This window comes from Podarcis liolepis, assembly GCF_965112155.1.
Source record: "Podarcis liolepis genome assembly, chromosome: 13".
In the NCBI taxonomy this organism is placed as follows: domain Eukaryota; kingdom Metazoa; phylum Chordata; class Lepidosauria; order Squamata; family Lacertidae; genus Podarcis; species Podarcis liolepis.
This window is the reverse complement of record NC_139573.1, coordinates 9894133-9914389: the sequence shown is the minus strand read 5'-3', so window position 1 is coordinate 9914389 and position 20257 is coordinate 9894133. Positions and strand designations below refer to the sequence as shown.

At 47.3% G+C, this 20257-nt stretch overlaps 2 protein-coding genes across 3 annotated transcripts; one reads left to right on the top strand and one right to left on the bottom strand.

Moving 5' to 3' along the window:
• Positions 1–2049: 2049 nt before the first annotated feature.
• Positions 2050–5532, bottom strand: DAD1 (defender against cell death 1). Its single transcript, XM_083471283.1, has 3 exons — positions 5182–5532; positions 3043–3189; positions 2050–2220 (listed from the first exon to the last, which is right to left on the bottom strand). The coding sequence occupies exons 1-2, from the start codon at positions 5423–5425 to the stop codon at positions 3059–3061; spliced, it is 375 nt and encodes a 124-aa protein (XP_083327409.1). The 5' UTR covers positions 5426–5532; the 3' UTR covers positions 2050–2220; positions 3043–3058.
• Positions 5163–20049, top strand: ABHD4 (abhydrolase domain containing 4, N-acyl phospholipase B). Of its 2 annotated transcripts, none has more exons than XM_083471188.1 (7): positions 5163–5302; positions 10521–10609; positions 12838–13213; positions 14171–14325; positions 15506–15617; positions 15756–15942; positions 17974–20049. In XM_083471188.1, the coding sequence occupies exons 2-7, from the start codon at positions 10570–10572 to the stop codon at positions 18061–18063; spliced, it is 960 nt and encodes a 319-aa protein (XP_083327314.1). In that variant the 5' UTR covers positions 5163–5302; positions 10521–10569; the 3' UTR covers positions 18064–20049. The 2 variants fall into 2 exon arrangements, with proteins under 2 accessions (XP_083327314.1, XP_083327313.1); XM_083471187.1 differs by lacking the exon at positions 5163–5302 and adding an exon at positions 5972–6978.
• The last annotated feature ends 208 nt before the right edge of the window (positions 20050–20257 follow it).

Genomic DNA, 20257 nt, shown 5'->3' with positions numbered 1-20257 from the left:
GGCTAAGGCACCAACTATTGGCAACAGCTGTGTTCATCAAGATCAGACTGAGGTTCTATCTGTCCCCAGATTCTCTTTTCCAAGTGGTCAGCCAATGACCCCCCAGAAGCCCATTTCAGGGAAATAAACCCAAAAGCGATCCCCTGCTATCTTCCCCCAGCTCTGAGAGTATTCAGAATTATGCTACCTCTGTACAGAAGAGATTCCACCTCTGTTGAGGAGTGGATAATGAAAAGCTATTAGCAGACCTATCTATACTAGTTCATCTAGAATTCTAGATACTGCTGGGAGACATCTACACCAGTAACCATTTATAGATGGGATATAAGAGTTTGTACCCTATTTTCACTTCTTTGACATTTATTTTGCATAGTATCTACTGGTCCTGGGACTGGTAAAGCACTATGTAGGCCCATCAAGCCATACTCACTAGTTACTAAGAATCCCATTGAACCCAACAGCTATTGAGATTTCAGTCATAATTGCTTACATTTTTGAGCATGCTGAATTTATGTATCACTTCCCACAACAGCAAGTCCCCATTGCAGCTTTTGGGAACTTCTGGTGAAGATGGTGAAAAGCTGCAATTAAGATGGCTAGTGGCCTGTCTTGAGCAACAGACTGATAATTTTTTATATTCCTCCACACATACACACACTTACCAGAGAGGGAGAACCCACATCTAAACATCATTGGTTTCCTTTACAAGCATAGATCACTGAGCACACAACTCCAAACTGTAAACTGGCCCAAACCAGTCAACTAAGTCAAGGGAGGAAGTCATATGACAAAGTTGTACAAATCCAGCATATAAATGGGAAATAAGAGCCAAAAGCTTGGGTCAGTTGGGATGGGTGAATTCTAATATGCCGTCCTGTGCATGCATATCCAAGGTGTCATGTTCCCATGGAGACTGTAGCAAGTAGTCTGCTGGGTGTTTTGTGAATTCTGAATTACTGATCTCAATACAGTTGTGCAAATACCCATTTACTCTAGTCTTGGAAGGTAGGTTTTTCAAGGTTGCTGGATCCAGATTTCAACAAACACGGGCAAGTGAAAAGCTATGGGCATTGGTGGAATTGTGCTGTCTTGAACTGTGGGAGATTTGTTTTGTTTCCTACAGATCTCAATATACTTTAAGGCAATGCTTTTTTCTTTAAAAAATGTTTGGGGGTACTCTCATTTTGACTCAAGAAAATCACCATTTTATAGTTCAAATCAGGAAAAATAAATGCATTAAATGGACAAAAGGGCAAAGATTCACAAAATGTTTAGGGGTATGCGTATCCCTGCATCCCCCCAGAAAAAAAGCACAGCTTTAAGGACTTCTTCTAAATCTACCCTCCCAGTTGACATGAGGTTTGAAGATGCACTTCACAGAATCATACACTAGATGGCAGCAAAAGATAGTGAAAGAGAAAAAATATTGCAGGAACTGTTGAGTAAGAAGTTCCTAATCATCTGGGCCCATGCTGGATTTGAGGATTTGGCTCTGTATTATCACTGTCTCTCTCTCTCTCTCTCCTGCCAGACAAACCTTTCCATTCCAATCATCCTAGTTATAAGGAATCATTATCTTGTTACTTCAGCTTAGAAGAGTTTAGGTGATGCCCTGTACTCAAAGGTTCCTGGACTGCATCTTACTCACGGGCTTGTCATTTAGTCCACGGCCTGTAAGCAGCTGGTGTGGAGAAGCAGCACCTCAGGAACACGTTCACACTAAATGATAGTTTGGTTTAAGCTGTGGTTTAATGTGTCATGCAAACTATGCCACACACTGCCACAGTGCGATTTTTGTTTAAATCAGTAGGGCTCAAATGACAGAAACGGATTCCTGGATTAAAGTAATACTTAGGTTTTGGGATAGGCTATTTATTTGTTATTCCCAGGACAGATCACAAGGAGTGATCTCCAAAAGAACAATACTCCAATAGGTTCAGCAAGATGCCCTTCATGGGTTTAAAGACACAGGAGAAGGATCTCACCCCAAAGCTCATCAAGGCTGGCCCTCTTCTCCACTTATCACCGAGAGTTAAGATACATGAAATTTAAGAAAAGAGGTTTATTGAAAATCATAGAAAGTGAAGGCAATGGCCATATGTTTCAGGGAACATTCCCATCCCTACTGCCACCAGGGAACTTATTCAGAGTCTGTGATGTGTGGTGTGATGCCTGTTCAGTGGAATGCTGGGTTTTCAGCAAACAAGACAAATCCAGGACCTACAAGAAGGAAAGAAAAAAGTGAAGAGCTTTTAATGTGGAGATTGCAAGAAATTGAGGGCTTATATTGTATACCAACACACCGTGTTGCAATTGAAACACACATACAAGTCAAATACTGGAATTTTAAATGATTGGTAGGCACTAAACTCAGCCACATGCTAATCCTCTCTTTGGTAAAAAGCCCACCCCATGCTCAGACCCATAATGACTTATCGCCTTTTCAGTCAGTGCAAAGGAATAGGGTTTTACAATCAGGAGTATAAAACTAAAGTTATGCCCGAAGTCCACACTGTATACACAAGTATTTATTTATAGGTAACACAAATACTGTGTGTGTGTACCTTCACAAATATGGAATTCTAACATTGGTTCAGTGTGAAAGGCTTTACTCTGAGAACCCCATCAAGCTGTGACTTCACTGACTCAAGAAAAATTCAAGACAATATTCCAGGGGATTCTCTAAAATGTTCACAAGCTGAAAAGACACAGAAGGAGAGGATCTCACCCCAGGCCCCACTAAAGCAGTCCCTCTTCTCCACCCATCATTGAGACTCTCTGACCTTATTTGTATAATGAGGTTCAGCTGTAAGAAGTCATGATAGGAATAAAAACTATACCAAAGTAGTAGAGAATACTCAGGGCACTTCTAAGCATTTTTTCTAGCCTACACTAGTACACAATTTCCAAGTGCTAAGTCTTGAATCTTACCTGGGAAATCTACCACCTAAATAAGAGATGAATGTAAGGATGGCATCAGCCAATACTTTGACTACGAAGTCTTCCCTTCTAAAATCATATACCCCGGCCAGGTATACATACCTCCAAGTCTTCAGTATCAGCCCACAAAGTTGATGACTACAAGATGCAGGATAGTGCTGGCAAAGAGGAAGTCAGCAAAGGCTCGCTCTGGTGAGATCCCCTGAAATTCTCCTTTGTTCTGTGGGTTGATCTGGATCCTCAAACAAACTTGAGAGGGACAGAGAAGAAAATCCAAACTGTAATGGATTGCCGGAAGAAAATGCAGCACATCACACTAAAGAGCGGAGCAAGTTTTAAAGAATTACCATAACCTCATACTCCAATTTAAGAACTACAAAGTGAGACTGTGGATCCTTGCCACCAGTTATCTATTCTGGCAAGAACCTTTGCCCTTTTGTGTTTAGAAAATAAATCTCCCAGAACTGCTTTTATAGTAGGAACAGTCATCACACATCACTACCCTCCACCCTCTGGGCTCCAACATGTTTTCTAGGCAGGCAGGCAGGCAGGCAGGCAGGCAGGCAGGCAGGCAGGACTTTGTAAAGCACATCAGTGCTCTGAGGTCCAGGTATTGCATTTTTGGATATCTAAGATGGATATCCTGCACAATGCCGACGCTTCCATCACCGGTCAGAAATACATCCAGGGAAGGCAAGTGATGGGCAGTAGCATTCACACCATGTGCCCAGCGCCCACTCTGCAGCAAGGCCAGGTAGGTGCCTTGGTGGGCATGGGAACGAGCCATTCTGGGCCCACTGGCACGTGTGCTGACCCCCCAACGTTAGTCCTGGGGCTGAGTCACAACCATGACCATGGGGTAAGGGGCTCCAAATAGGGCGGCTCACTGGTCTGGATGAGACGCTTAACAGGAGGGATGGGAACTACCTCTCTTTCAAATCAGAACCAGTGAAGGTCCTGTGTGAGTGTCTGGAGGCGGTTGGAGAGAATGGATGGCGGCTAACAGATTGATGTTGAATCCTGACAAGACGTAAGTACTGTTTTGGGGAGACAGGAGGCGGGCGGGTGTGGAGGACTCCCTGGTCCTGAATAGGGTAACTGTGTCCCTGAAGGACCAGGTGTGCAGCCTGGGAGTCAGTTTGGACTCGCAGCTGTCCATGGAGGCACAGGTCAATTCTGTGTCTAGGGCAGCTGTTTACCAGCTCCATCTGGTATGCAGGCTGAGACCCTATCTCCCAGCAGACTGTCTCGCAGAGTGGTGCATGCTCTGGTTATCTCTCGCTTGGACTACTGCAATGCGCTCTACGTGGGGATACTTTTGAAGGTGACCTGGAAACTACAACTAATCCAGAATGCAGCAGCTAGACTGGTGACTGGGAGCAGCCACCGAGACCATATAACACCGGTTTTGAAATATCTGCATTGGCTCCCAGTACATTTCTGAGCACAATTCAAAGTGTTGATGCTGACCTTTAAAGCCCTAAACGGCCTTGGTCCTGTATACCTGAAGGAGCGTCTCCACCCCCATCGTCCAGCCCGGACACTGAGGTCCAACTCCGAGGGCCTTCTGGCAGTTCCCTCCCTCCGAGAAGTGAGGTTACAGGGAACCAGGCAGAGGGCCTTCTCGGTAGTGGCGCCTGCCCTGTGGAACGCCCTCCCACCAAATGTCAAAGATAACTACCAGACTTTTAGAAGACATCTGAAGGCAGCCCTGTTTAGGGAAGCTTTTAATGTTTGATGCATTGCTGTATTTTAATATTTTGTTGGAAGCCGCCCAGAGTGGCTTATTATTCTTATTACTACTCCTGCAGATGCTGTACGAGTCCCTAAAGCAACTGCTTATATTGGCAGGGGCTGATGGGAGTTGTAGTCCTGCTTGAAGGAAGACCCAGAGGAGAGCATAGGTGGGAGTCACTAGCATAGCCCCCACTCCCCCTCCCACGCACACTCCGCAGTTGCCATGGCAATTGTCATAACCCCGCCCTGTTCCTTGTCTCCATTAGCTGAACAGCGCCGTTGCCACGATGACGCAGAACCTTCGCGCCCCTCACCATCCCTAAAGGCTAAGTTTCTACGTCACCACATGGAACCCCCGCGACGTTGCCATGTGAACACCCCCCCTCCCTCACGGAAAGACCGTTGGTAGGCTGACCCGGCGACCGTTGCACACGTCCCCCCTCACTTAAATTTAAAAAGCAACGGCTTCGCGTTCGAAGCTGCCAAGTCAAGGAGCGTCCTCACCGCCCAAGATGAAGCTCCCCACGGCGGAGATGAACCCCGACAGGAAGGAGTTGAAAGGGAAGGTGCCGACGCCGAGGCAGTAGCCGAACTGCAGCGCTCCCGTGAGCATGACGTAGAGCAGGTAGGCGTCCAGCACCTTCAGGCGGCTCGGCGTTCCGCTGCTGTACTCGGCTAGGAAGCGCCGCACTACCGAGCCCACCGAGCTCGCTCCGGCCCCGGACGACCCAGAAGCTGCGCCTGACATAGCGACGGAGAGGGTTTCGCACAACTTGAATTAAAGAAAAAATAAAAATGAGGTGGCCGGAAGCGGGTAAACGCTTCCCGTGTCAGTATGGGGCAAGGCGCATGCGCAGAGACGGTATAGTCCCTACTACGCATGCGTGTTGTGCATTTGGGTTGCCGAAAGGGCAATTCTAGAATGGGCTGATTCGTGCGCATGCGTTGTGCATGAGGGGCGGCAAGAAGGCAGCGCAGGCGCACAATCGGATTGGAAACCATCACGGACCTTTTCCTGGTAGGGGCTGTCTATTGCGCATGTGTGGTACACTCATCCTTACACATAAGCTTTTGGTTCAAGGCAGAAGTTAAAAGAAAGCATGTCTTAAATTTTAAAAAATGAAAAGAGCAAAACTAGCAGCAATAGTATGCTGTTAAGGGTCTATTAATTTGCGCTGCAGGCATCCAATTTAAGGAGAGAATTCAATGCGCATGCGTTTGTTCAACTGGCAGTTACGAGAAGGTGTCATATAGAACATATAGGTTCTGATTGCGCATGCGGAATTAGAACTCCCTGCTTCCAGCCTCACGGTAACGAAAGTAAACAGCTTTGCAAGCTGCAGCTTGAAAGGAAGGCGCTTTGCACATCATTATAGCTTCCCATTCCATAGCATGCCGCTTTCCACCCCATAATTATACCCTCAAACGCCCCATGCTACTAACAACATAGGCTACCTAATACAATTACAAATGCCCTATGCAGTTACAGATAGGTAACAAGTGCCCTATGCGGTCGTTTCAAAATTACCTTAGAATTCGTGGTGGATGGAAGTAGCAGCCCTTAACTGAAAAAGAGGCAATGCCCCTCTGCTTGTGTTCAGAAACTCTCCCGGCCAACAACCCTGAGAACCATTTTTTAATGATGAGCGGGGAAAGAATAGTGGACATTTAATACATACAGAATACAATAATTTGCTAATGTCGCATCATAAGGGATGAAAGAAAAAAAAATGATTTCAATAAACGAATGCATGCAAGAAAGCATTGACACCGAAAACTAGTCCGGGGGTGCAGGATCGTAGACTGTCCTTTTTCCTCCTAACTGGGACCCACACTACGAACGCTTTTCCCTCCCAACCCTTGCAAGTTCTCTTTTCGCTATTGCACAGAAAAAACTCCCCATTATTTCCCCCTTTTTCTAATCCTGCCCCTCCTCCCTGCAGCCATCAATCACCCCCGCTAGACTCCTCCCCTCTTTATGATGCCTCCGCCCACATCAGGGGGGAAAGAGCCCGCCCTCTTGTTCTCTCTTTCACTCCAATCTACCCGGCAAGCGGAGGGAGTCCAGGGAGGGCTGCTGCGCTCTCTTTTGGAGAATCCCTCCCGCCCCCCTTATATAACCCAGCAGGAAGGTTATACAACTGGCCTCACCCACACCTCCCCGCCAACCCCAAGCCATTCATAAAATATGAACCACGCCCCCAAGTTCTAGTTCCACCCCTTCCTTACGCACGCCTTTCCTCACCAGCTGTTGTGATGTTTTCCTTCTTGGGAAGTAATGGAGGAAGACCTTGAGCAGTCGTGAGTTCACTGTGGGATATTTCCGGGTCGCGGAGCCACTCAGTCATAGATTAATTTAATTTTGCTGCTTTAATACAGATCCTGGTTCTGGAGGGAAGGGGGGGAGGGGATTAAGGTTTGAAACGGGGTGGTTGTTAATGTAGGCCCTACAGTGTACGGAGTTGTGCATTTCACTCGCTCCTACAGGTGGTTTCGGGTCCGATGTGCTTTGTTGTGTGGGTTGTTGGCTAAGCACTCTTTTGGCTCAGCACTTAGAAGGAGTTAAAGAGACTTGCTGATGGAAGCGTTGCTCTGGGTTCTGCTGAGGGGGAAGGTGTTCTGGTCTGATCTTAGAAAGGGATGAGGCAGGCTGGGTTTGCAAAGAAGCTGGCAGGGGAAGAAGGAAGAAAAGGCAGACCAGAATCTGTATCAGGCTTAAGGCTAAACCTGCCTTCTCTCCTAAGGCAAATGGGTGCTCAGGAGAAGCTAGGTGTGGTGGGCAGGCAAAAGACCCTCCCAATGGCAAGGGAGGAAGGATTTAACAGGGGAAGATACTGAGGGAATCAGGCCTGTGAGATGAAATTATAGCCTGCAAGCCAAGGGGAAGTATGTGAAAAGAATGAGGGGGATTAATTACCAGGATAAATTAACTTTCCCACCAAACCATAATTAAACTATGGAACTCGCTTCCACAGGAGGCAGAGATGACCAACAACTTAAATGGCTTTTAAAGAGCATTAGACAAATTTGTGGAGGGGAGGGCTATCAAAGGCTACTAACCATAATAGCTTTGCTCTGCTGCCACAGAAATGCCAGTTGCTGTTAAACAAAAGAGGGGAGAGTCCTCTTGCTCTTGGGCCCTGCTTGTGGGTTTCCTACAAGCATCCGCTTGGCCAGCGTGAGATCCAGGATGCTGGAGAAGATGGGGCATTGGCCTGATCTTACATTCATATGAATTGAAAGGCAGAATATAAATCTACCCCATGCCCCATGAACTGTTTTCTGCACTAGAGTGTCTAGCTGGAATGTGTGAATTCCAGACTGCATGTGAGCATGAATACAGTGCCCTCTCTGCTAGTTAAGCATAACATCCCTCCCTCCCACACAGAACTAAGTAACAAGGCTTGCAGCATTTTAGGCAGAGTTTCAAGGTCTTGGCAAGAGACAGACTGTTATTCATAATTCCAGAGGCAGTGATGATTAAGTTCTAAATGAGAGGTTCTGGAATTCAGAGTTAGTATGAAAACAGATCTCTTTCTCTCTTCCAATCCTAGCTGGTGGGACGGGACTATTCAGTGGTGAAGTGTGTGTGTGGGGGGGAGAAATCCTCTGCATGTGCTCAGAGTTTCTTGCATCTTTACATAGTCTGGGGTTAGGTGCTGGGTTCCTGAACTGATTTTGAAGGGGAGCAGTTGCCCAGGCAACAAGAGAGGCAAACACCTCTGAACTCCAGATGCTGAAGAAATATCCTTTGTGCCCAGATACAATTATTAGCTGTGGTGCTATTGGAAGGAAGCAGACTTGCCCGGTTTAAGGAAAGACTTTGGAATGGCTACTAGTTTTACTTGGCCCTGCAATTAAACCCTTTCAGAATGTCTCTCGCTGTGTAGGTCTGCGCTGTCTCTAATTCAAGGTACCAGGTGGTTGTGAGTTGGAAGTGATTCAGCAGAAAAGGAGAGTGACTAGGCAATTTGTCTAGCTGTCCTTATCATTGCATCATAACAGTAGAGCCTTGTTCTCCCAAGCTTCCCCTCCACCCTGGACAAGGAAGGCAGCCAATGTCTTTTCAATGTAACCATTTTCCATTCCCACAAAGACTCTGCAGGGGGTGTGAGTGGTGCTGTTTGGCAACTGACCCAGTGCTTGCAATGACTCTAAATGTGCTGATGTGTGCTATATGTTAGTTACAGTGTTGTTATCAACTTCCTTGGCTGAAGTTTGGAAAGGGAGGACCCTTACCTCTCCACTGCTTCTTTGCAAACTAAGCTCTCATAACTAGAATTTTGATAGTGGGGTTTATGTGGAAATCCAGGGGGCAGGAGATGAAATGGCAGAAACTTAAATGCGAGTCCAGTAGTTTAATCTCTCCCCCCCCCCGCTCCGTCCACTGCAAACTGTTAAGAGAGGGAGGCAGGCAGGCAGGCAGGCACTGAAAACTGCCTACCTGATCACATGACTCTGGCTATAGGGGATCCTGTCACTCACAGGATCATGGAACGGACTCTGATACCACCATAAGGATAAAGTTCAGCGTTTATACAACATATTGGAAGTTTCATTGCATGTTGGAATAGAGGAAGCTGCCTCATGCTGAGTCAGTCCATCTAGTGCAGTACAGGCATACCTCGGAAGTCAAACGCCTTGCAAGTCGAACGTTTAGGCTCCCGAATGCCACAAACCTGGAAGTGAGTGTTCCGGTTTGCGAACGTTCTGTGGAACCCGAACGTCCAACGCCAGTCGAAAGCCATGCCTTGGTTTCTAAACGTTTTGAACGGACTTCCGGAACGGATTCAGGTGCTCTACCACTAAGTTAAAGACCTTCCCCCAAAATTTGATGATGGTGTACACATTATTCCTTACAACAGTCCCACAAGCTTGGCCGGTATTATCTAATCGTGTTTTTATTCTAGAGTGTCAGGCTAGGACCAGGGAGACCCAGGTTTAATCCACACTCTGCTTTGACCATCATGGGCTGCCGTACCCTAAGTGAAACAAAAAGATGCAAGTGGCTAGTCTTCAGGCTGTGGTGAAAACTCTGCATGATTCAAAACTGAAAAGCACTGCTAGGATATTGGCAGGTTTTCAGCGATTTCACGGATAGGTGTGTCAGTATCCTGCTGAACCTGTATTATCACCCTTGCGGTGAGAAAGGGAGGCTAAGGGAGAAGGTATTGCCTTTGGGCCACTAAGTGAGTTCAGGGCTGATTATTAAGCCCATTCTTAAACGTATTTACTTAGGTATTAACTCACTTTGCCCTTAATGGGACCTAGGTTCATAATGTAGGGTGGCAGCCTTGTTGAATCACAGAATTGTAGAGTTGGAAAGAGACCCCAAGGGTCATCTAGTCCAGCCCCCTGCAATGCAGGAATCTCAACTAAAGCATCCAGGACAGAAGGCTATCTAACCTCTGCTTTGAAACTTCCATGTGGCCGCCCTTTCTGTTCATTTTCAGTATTTGCGTGTGGAGTTATTTGCATTGCATCAGCTCTCACTTTCGGGAAGTGAAAGCTTTGCATTTTACTGAGAAAAACAAGGTGGCCCATCAGGAGTGACGCCTAGAAACATGGTAGCATTTCCTCTGGGTGCTTTTTGGGAAAATGTGAACATATCCCTTCTCTTTGTGCTATAGAGACCCTAGTTATTCAAGGGCTTTTTCCTGCTCTTAGCAAGTCACATTCTCCCCCAAAGATCACAGAGTTGCAAAAGCTTGCTATGGGAAGCAGCTGTTTATCACTGACCCCCTCGACGTCTTCCTTTTCCTTTCTTCTCCCAACCCCTTTGCTCTCCCTTTCTGCCTGCCTCTGCCCACCCATGTCTCAACAAAACTATATCCCTTCCACAGGACCCAAGGCTGGCTAGGGGGCTGGCTGCCTGCCTGGCGTCCCACCTCCATGTCCCACCTCAAGAACGTGGAAGCTCGGATCCTGCAGTGTAAGTAAAGGAGGGCTTGAGAAGCGTCCTCTTTCTCCTTTGTCCAAAATAGAGATGCTAACTGATATCCTATAAGATCTGTCCAAAGACCCATCTAGTCCATTATCCTGTTCTCACAGCAGCCAACCTATGGGAAGCCCACAAGCAGAACCTGAGCACAACAGGACACTCCCCTCTTGCAATTCCTAGCAACTCCCCTCTGACAGTGGAGGGAGAACAGAGTCATCAGGGTTGGTAGCCACTGATAACCTTGCCCACTAGGAAATCAAATCAAATATCTTTAATACGGTCAGTGACCAGGAAGCAATTTATAAAATATGACATTAAGAGTAGTATTGTGCTACAAGTAGCAGTAAAAAAATATGGCCAATTCTCAGAATTGGTGCTTATATTTATGACCAGGTTTCGAGTTTTAAGTTTTTAAAATTCAATTCAGGAGTCGCTACTGTTTATTATCATTCCTTCGATGTTTACAGTTTGGACTCCTTTGTAGACATTATTGCTTGTCTTATTCTTGTTGCAATGTAACAGTACTTTGCCACGGACCTGTTAATTTAGGGCTCTTTGTCAGCTAAGAGGTGTCTGATATAGGTGTCGTCTGTACTACGAGGTATTTTCCTCAGAATCGGTTCGATCAACTCTTTTCTCGAGTCTCGATATAGTGGGCAGTATAAGATGACATGCCCAATGGTTTCGACTTCATTGCTGTTACAGGGACACACTAGGAATTTTGCCCACTAGGAATTTTGTCTGATCCTCTTTTGAAGCTGTCCCGAGTTGGCAGCCGTCGCTACCTCTGGTTGGGAACGATTTCCATGGTTTAATGATGTGCAGTAAGAAGAAGTGCTTTCCTTTGTTTGTCCCGAGTCCTCCAACATTCAGCTTCATTGAATGGCCTCAAATTTAAGCCAAGACAGGCACAGAGAGAAACTTTCCAGAGAAGGTGCCAGGAAAAAAATAATGTCATGGCTCCATATTAATCTTAGCTGGCAAATAACAGTGGGGGGGGGGAGTTTCTGTGGTTTAATTAAGATCCACCAGGAAGTGGAAGGGTTTTGCTTCTTACCTTGAGCATCAGTTTTAGGATGTCTACACCTGGCACCCCAAGGCTCACTGTGGTTGCCTGCTCAGGGCTTCCCTGGTATTTGCTTCCCCCTGGCCCAGCACTCTTGAGCAAAACCAGGTGGTTGGGCCTAAGGTGCCATTTTTATTTCCCACAATGCTCCTCGTGTACTTGCTTATGAGTTGTATTAGTCTTCCATTGCATTAGAAGTGCAGTCACACAATAGAACAAACACGTAAAACAATTTTGAGCCAATATTAAAAGCGGGTAAAAACACTTCCAAGCAAAACCAACTCAGTATAGATTTACCAGAGTAAAAGAGTTGGGTCTCATAACAATTGCCTAACTGTCAGGGTAAAGAGGTGTGACTTCAGCATACATCGGAAGCTGTGTAATGAAGATCCTAGATGCACCTCTGTGGGGCAGGAGTTCCTCAGCTTATAGGTTACCACAGAGAGAGCCATTCCCCACACTTCTGAGCGTGGCTGTCAAGAGAGCCCTCTCTGTCAACGTACAGCATATAATACCTGGTAGTATTGTGATCCTGAATATGAAGATTTCCCCCCTAGATCTTACTGCTCGTAACTAGAGCCACCGCCTTCTTAAAGAAATCTTGATTGCTTAATCAGGTGAGTTTCAATGGATCAGTCAGTTTATGCATGCATGCATTTGCACACAGACAAATGCTTTTTGGAGGAAGAAAAGCTTTCTTTTGTCTAAGCTTCTTGGGTAGAAGAAGCATTTAACGGAGTGGGGGTGAGAGAAAGTGGAATGCCTCTTCTAAAACAGATCTCTGCTCATTGTGATCTGATCTGAAAATTGCCATGGGCACCTTGCTAATCGGTCAGAAGGTTTTTGAAATGATTAGCCTAACTGATGAGTTGACAAAATCTTTTAGGTAGACCTTTTAGATAGACGAGATTTGTAAGCAGGGACCTGAAGACAACAACCCATCTTTCTGGACGATTGGCCATGCTGGGTGGGACTGATGATAGTTGGAACCCACAGTTTCCCCTATATCCAGGGTACATTTTTCCTCCCATCCCATCAAATCCCTTTCTGCAGCTATTAGTGCTAGTGTGCCTTGCAACATCTGACAGAATTGGGGTTTTTGGGATCCTGGATAATAGATGCACACCTTCCCCCTTCTCTCTCCCATCTTCAGGCCTCCAGAACCGATTTGTGGCCCGATACATCTCCCTCCCAAACCATGCCAAGATCTGGACCGTATCACTGTCTCCGGAACGGGGCAAGGGACGCACCCCCCTGGTGATGGTGCATGGCTTTGGTGGGGGCATCGGACTCTGGATCCTCAACCTAGACTCGCTGAGCCAACGTCGCCCTCTCCACGCCTTTGACCTCCTGGGGTTTGGCCGCAGTTCCCGGCCCCCCTTTCCCCGGGATGCCCAGGGGGCCGAAGAGGAGTTTGTGAACTCCATTGAGGCCTGGCGTCGGGAGATGGGCATCCCCAGCATGATCTTGCTCGGCCATAGTCTTGGTGGCTTCCTGGCAGCCTCCTACAGCTTGCAGTATCCAGAGAGGTACGTTTTGTGGCTTTAGGCAGGGATGATGGGAATTGGACAGGTAGGTCTTACAGAAGTTCCAGAATGTTCCTAAGGCTAGGACAGCAGAGAATCTGTAGTGTTGTCATAATTTCTAGTGGAATAGACCTGCCAGTAATGCCTGACCTTCGGCCTTTCCCATCTAAGTCAAGCATATAGATGTTATTAAGAAGCTGGCCTCCCTGGAGGTACTTAATTGGGTACCTATGTAGGCTCTTGGGATAAATGTTGGATGGTATATCCTTTGCTGGTTTGTACCACTTGAGAATTTAGGTGTGGGAAATCAGATACTCAACTAAGTATCATAAATGAATGATCCTCTTAAATAGAAAGCTAGTATATCAGAGAAAAGATCTTCCTAACATGCTATTTTTCCAACATGCAGAGTTTTTAGAGTGGGGAATTATTATTTTCTTTAGCAGTCAGCTGGATTTGTGACCAGTGTTAGAAACTGAGATATGAAAACTAGGAGCTAAATGACACCTTAAACCTGGGTTATGGGCACAACAGTGGAATGTCTAGGTGCTCTTTAAAATAAGAATACATAGCTGAAAATAAATGAACTGCAGCTAAAATATTATGCTCATTTTTCACATGGTCTAGTACTTCTCCTGCCCACTCCTCTAATATTCTTAAGGGGGTCTCTTCTCCAGTCTTCAGAGAGTAGCTGAAAGTGGGGAAGCAGAAAAAGGTCCTACTTTCATTTCACTCTGCAGTTTTAATCTGAAATCTTAGGCGCAGTACTGCACCCAGAGCCCAGAAACTGCTCGTGCTAATGAAATTCCCGGTTACAAAATGTGCCTAGATTAAACAATGGAGATTTTGAACACTGTTTGTGAGTGGCCTCTGTGCGCATGTACCCTGAAGTAAACCCCACTGACTTCACTGGTGTAGGATTGTAGCCTTAGGCGGCTTTTCATGCGTCTCCTGACCCAGGGTGAAACATCTGATCCTCGTGGACCCCTGGGGCTTCCCCATGCGTCCGTCCGACCCGGCTCAGATCCGCGCCCCTCCAACCTGGGTCAAGGCTGTGGCGACGGTGCTGGGACGGTCCAACCCTCTGGCTGTGCTTCGAGCTGCTGGGCCCTGGGGTGAGTGAAATTGGCAAGAAGATTAAACGGAGAGTGCCGGGAGAATAAGCAGCGGGATGTGCCGGAATTGTCACTTGTTCATAGTAGAAGTGGCCGAGCTTCTTATCCCTGTTGTTGAAAGTTGCTGAGGCAAGTGGTACCTGCAACAAAAATGCTATAGGTGAAATACTTATGTCAAGGGTGACAGCCATACCCACTTTCATGATACTCCATTGCATTCCGTTCTCCCTGGTTTTCTGGATCCCCCCACCCCAATTAGTTAGCATTCTGTTGCCACCGTACATTCTCAGTCCTCATTGGGCTATTTTACTCTGCCTTTGATTATTTCTATTTTTCCTTAAAACATTTTTTTTTTGTACTTTTGTAAATCTCAGGGTTTCCCCAAGCCTGTTGATAGCATGCATTTTGGCTACCTAAGTATCCATGCTCAAAGAATTCTGTTTTCTAGTATTTAAGAAAAGTGAATTCCCTTCCTGGAATACTTCATGCATCTGATGTGGATTATCCATCACAAAAGCTTAAGCCATAGCACATTTATTGATCTTTAAGGTGCCACAAGACTCTCTTGTTCTGAGCTGTTTCTACCTCTCTTCCTGAATATTCCCAAATTGGGTGACCCTAATATCTAATATTTAAATAAGTGGGAGAAAAGCTCTTTTCACTTTCTCCATTCCATGCAAACCTTCCTTTACTTATCTTTTTTTTCCTCCTTAAAAAGCAAACAATCCCAGAAGACCAGTCCCATAGATATTGAGGGGGACATAATCTCAAGTGCATATGGGTAGGTTGAGATTGCATGGATGATGAAAACATTTGCCCTAGGACTTGAATCCAGGACACCTAGTCCCATATCTCACACGCTTGCGGGATGACCTCAAATGAGGCATCACCCACCTCCCTTAGCACTTCCATCTGTAAAATGGGCAGAGCTGTGTTTGGAGATAAACACGGAGAGGAAGCTGTTCTCACAGGAATCACTTGGGATGGCAGTTCTTTTGGAGATGTAAACAATGATGTTTTCAGATCTACAGTCCTGCTCGTGGACCCTTGGCAAAGAGGAAGGCTGCTACCCAACTTGAAAAGAGAAATTCGTTCATCGCTATGTTTTTATTTTTTATTGGAAGCTCAAGGAAAAGTTTGATGAGAACCTACTGATTGCATCCTCCACCCTTTCCTCCAGGGCCTGGGCTAGTGCAGCGCTTCCGTCCAGACTTCAAGCAGAAGTTTGCCGATTTCTTTGATGACGATACCATCTCGGAGTACATCTACCACTGCAATGCCCAGACACCCAGGTGAGGGCCTCCACTATTTCATGTCCGCTGTCAGAGGCAGAATGCCTCGGAATACCAGCTGCTGTGGGGAATGTGCTGCAGTCCATGTTCCTGTAATTAACTCTACTGTGTTTCCATCCATGCGCTCCCTCATTGCAGTGGCGAGGCCGGGTTCAAGGCCATGTCGGAGGCGTTTGGTTGGGCCCGGCGCCCCATGTTGGAACGCATCCACCTGGTGCGCCGCGACTTGCCGATCACTCTCATTTACGGTGCCAATTCCTGGATTGATACCAGCACCGGGGAGAAGGTCAAGATCTTGCGGCCAGGGAGCTACGTCTGCGACATGGTAGGAACTTTGGCATGTAGAGATGGGGAGCAGAGCATGATCGTAGCTGTCATTGCATTGGATGTTCCCAGTGTGGGAATAGAGGCCTAAGTGGAGAATCCTGTAGCCCAGCAGTTCTCAACCTGTAGGTCTCCATGATGTTGTTGGACTACAACTCCCATCATCCCTGAGCTCTGGCCTTCCTAGCTAGGGGTGATGGGAGTTGTAGTTCAACAACATCTGGGGACCCACAAGTTGAGAAAGGCTGCAGTCTAGCCTAAAATCCTCAGCATTTTTGCAATTCAGATTTCCCCATCCCTATGACTTAGGGGGAAAACGTGGCCAAATTCTAGTGACAGTCAGGAGCTAAAGAGGACTGAGCATAGAGGGTAGGAGAGTTAGAATTCCACTTTTTCAACATACGTGCATAGGAGAATGAATCAGTGGTACCCTGGCTCTGCGCCTCCCTCCCACCCATAATCAGGCACTGGAATCCTTCTGCATAGTGATTTCTCCCCATTCAGTGACATATGACGTTTTAACTTCTTCAGCTGCCCTGAAGACCTTGTGGTCAAAAAGCCAGCTAGAAGCACTTCTGATGTGTAACTCCAAAATGGTTTTGCTTGAGGCATCTCAGTAGAGCACTTTGATGTGTCAGGGTTGGTTGGGGACTGCAGGGAAGCTGTCCTGTTTCATATCCAGTGGCGTAGCGTGGGGGGTGCAGGGGGGGCCGGCCGCACCGGGCGCAACATCTGGGGGGGCACGCGCTCGCACTCGCAGCTCTCTGCCCCTACCTGGCTCACTCACTCTCTCTCACTGCAGTGCTGGCTGTGCGAATCCGATCCGAGCCGCTGGGTCGCCGCCCACTGTGGAGGGGGTGGGTGCCAGGCGTGCGGTGCGGAGAGAGAGCGAGGGACTATCTGGGGGAGGGACAGTGCAGCGGCCGCCCAGCGCAGCGCTGAGTGCGGGAGAGAACCACACCAGACCAGACCAGGCAGGAGCAAGAAGAAGTTGGCAGCGGCGGCAGGTTAGGGGTTAGGGGGCGCAAATTACTTGCCTTGCCCCGGGTGCTGACAACCCACGCTACGCCGCTGTTCAAATCAGTCAGATATGCAGGGCCCTAAGCTCGACTCATGCACAGTGAGGCAGTCCATGAGTGGAGCAATAGCAGCATCATAAGGGAAGACCAGCGCCACACACAGCAGAGCAGGCCAAAGGCAGTCAGGATTCAAAAGTGCGGAGGTATTCACAGGGGTCAGTAGCACAAGAGTAGGAATCAGGAACAGGAAGCCAGTTGCACAGCTAAGGAGCTGTGGTGTTAAGCAATAAACCCTCTGGGTCTGAGTGCTCATGTAGGCTGAAGGCTCTGACTCAGGTGCAAATGGTTAGCCCAGACTTCAAGCTTTATTGCTTTCAAGGAGACACCTTGTTCTTGAAGGCCCTTATTCATGGGGAGGTTGGTTCTTCTGGACCTTTTTAAAAATTTCATATTCTTTATTGAAAATAAGAAGTACAGTCATACCTTGGCTCTCGAACGCCTTGGTACTTGTATGTTTTGGCTCCCGAATGCCCAAAACCTGGAGGTAAGTGTTCCGGTTTTTGAACTTTTTTCAGAAGCCGAATGTCTGATGTGGCTTCTGCTTGAGTGCAGGAAGCTCCTGCAGCCAATCGGAAGCTGCACCTTGGTTTTTGAATGTTTCGGAAGCCGAACGGACTACGTTCAAGAACCAAGGTACGACTGTAATTACAAGTGCACAGAGTAAGATGATACGTGAAGAAGAAAAAGAAAAAGAGACAGCACCCATGTAGAAAACAAAAAACAGAACCAAAAAATAAAAATAAGAAAGTTTATTATGGTAGTTAACCACACCTTAACCTAAGTCAGTATTTATAAAAATGAATTCCAAATATTGTTAAATTTGTCCATGGCGAGTCCGCGTCTGTACGCAACTTCTACCTCTGGACTTTGAGGGGCATGCTTTGTTGACGGGTGGCTGCCTGAGGCTGGGGCGTATTTCTGTCTCCCCTTCTGATTCTCCCCCTTGCCCTCAGGCTATTCCGGGTGCCTCCCACCACGTCTATGCCGACCAACCCCATGCCTTCAACGCTGCTGTGGCAGAGATCTGCGACTCTGTTGACTGACCGCCCGTGACCCAGAAGAGCTGGTGCGACGCACACAAGACACACAACACACACGCAAGACATCGCTTGTGCGCCCCGAGAAGCGGGGACGCCAGCTCCTCAAGATGGCCGCCAGCTGGTCTTGGAGGATACTTGCCCCCCTCCCCTCCTTCCCAGATTTGTCCCTGAATCTTCATTCTAACTTAAAGGTTGCAGGCCGCCTGCTTTGGGTTAATCGAAGCTCCAGTCATTTTATTTCCCCCTAATTTCATGTGCCTCCTGGTGTGCTTTATCCTGCCTCCCTCCTCCAAGACATTCCTCTTTCTGTGCTGCAACAGGACTGTCCTCTGCTACCTCACTCACCTTTCTGACCCCCTTGGCTGTTGGTTCTTCCCATTCATTTTGTTTTTGCAATGCCATCCACAATATTTGCATGCTGGAAAGCTTTTTTTTTAAAAAAAAAAAAAAATTCTGTTGCAACCACTGATGTCACACTGGGGTAACATTTGCTTATACCTGCACTCTCTCTCAGGCCAGTGGTTAAATGTGGAGACTGTTTTTCTCCCTGCCAGAGATGCTATTGCAAATCTGGTCAGTCAAGGCTACTTGGTTTATGAAGCTGGAAGGAATGCAATTATATTTCCCTTTGGCAGATGCCACTTTTAACCTCACCTAAATCAAGAAGACAGCCAGGATTGGAGGGGAATTGAGATATGTGTCCCTATTGCCCCTTTCTCTTTAAGGCGGCGCCGTTCTGTACCGATATCCACTTGAATGGTCATTGGCTGTGGGAGAGGGCTGTGGCCATGCCTGCTCACCAATAGGAGAGCACGATCAAGGTGTGCACATCAAGGTAGTCTGGGTCCGTTGTGGGCTGCCATGCAATGCTCCAGGCATGATGCAAAGACAGCAACTCGAGGCAGTCCTGAATCAGGACAATATAATGAGTTTGGGAAGCGGGGATGCGGCTAAGACCTCTAGCCACATCAGATGGGATCAAGAAATCGGGGGGGGGGGGACAGTTGTTGCTTGAGCATGATTTGCTGGCCCTACTACATCCTCTCTGATGCTAGGGGAGAATCAGATCACTAGAACAAGGAAACGATAGGTTGTCCTTCTAAAGGAAGACCTTTTTAGCACTTTTGTGGCAGGGAGGGGAGGCTGAAAACAGCCCAGCACCCTCCATCAAACAAAGAGCACCCCAGTATTTGTATCCCTCGGCCACAACCATTTCTGCAATCTCATGGTATTCACAAATTCTGTTTTTGCCGTTTGTGAATTGGCCTTTTTTTTTTTTTTGCAGGGGCAGAGGAATTTAATATTTTAAGAAAGCTTGAGAATCCTGACATAACCTCAGAAGTGTTCGGTTTATGTACCGTTGTCCAACTCCGGACGGCAGCAGTCAAAAATTGCCTAGAGAGGGAGAGAGAGAGAGAGAACAAGCACGGTTGGCTTTCACAGCGCAAGGGTTTTGGGAATCGCTCCTGCTCTGCTCTCTCACTTGCCCCACCTAGTGGCGCAGGTTGGCACCTAGTGGCGCAGGTTGTGTGACCATTTACCCCATGAGATGGGTTCCTGCCTGCAAAAGATGCTCCTTTCTTTCAGACACTTACACGTCCACAATCCCTACTAACTGCCATCTTGGTGGGGGGGCAGGAAAGAACCCCATGTTGCCTGCTTTCCTCTTCCTTTGCTATTTTTACTGAGATGTTAGCTGTCTCGAACTCGCCGCCCCCAACTCCCCTGCTGCATGAGGCAATGGCTGAGGTGGGGGAGATGCACTTACTGAAAGGGCAAAAATAAAAGAATCTATCCCGTCTCCTTAGGCCCATTGGGAGCTGTGGCCTTCTAGTAGCGCATGCGTGTGTAACCTGCTCGGTGGTGCCATGTTAACGTTATCTGTGGGAGGTTGATCCTAATCGCCTGCCGGTGCTTTGTATAGAATTCACCTCGGTTTGTACTAAATTTTGTATGTTTAGTAAAGTAAAACAAAAGTGTTGTTTTGAAGGAGGTCGTGTCATTTCTATGCGTTTCCTCGCACCCCTTTTCTCTGCCGTTCCTTCATGCCCCATGTTTTTCTCTGAGGCATGAGCCATTTCCCTCATGGACAGCATGCCCGTGGTGGGCGGGGCTTTAGGCAAAAGTGGGAGGGGCAAAGGATGCGACACTTAGGATTGTGGAGCAGGCTTGCATCCCAGCCTTGCCAAATTCGGAG

Excerpts from the sequence above, each read along its gene's own strand:
- DAD1 (XM_083471283.1), bottom strand. The coding sequence starts at position 5,425 with ATGTCAGGCGCAGCTTCTGGGTCGTCCGGGGCCGGAGCGAGCTCGGTG. Across the intron at positions 3,190-5,181 it reads GGGGAGCTTCATCTTGGGCG|TTTGTTTGAGGATCCAGATC; the intron begins GTGAGGACGCTC and ends GTCCCTCTCAAG.
- ABHD4 (XM_083471187.1), top strand. The coding sequence starts at position 6,956 with ATGGAGGAAGACCTTGAGCAGTC. Across the intron at positions 6,979-10,520 it reads GAGGAAGACCTTGAGCAGTC|GACCCAAGGCTGGCTAGGGG; the intron begins GTGAGTTCACTG and ends TCCCTTCCACAG. Across the intron at positions 15,943-17,973 it reads GGAGCTACGTCTGCGACATG|GCTATTCCGGGTGCCTCCCA; the intron begins GTAGGAACTTTG and ends CCTTGCCCTCAG.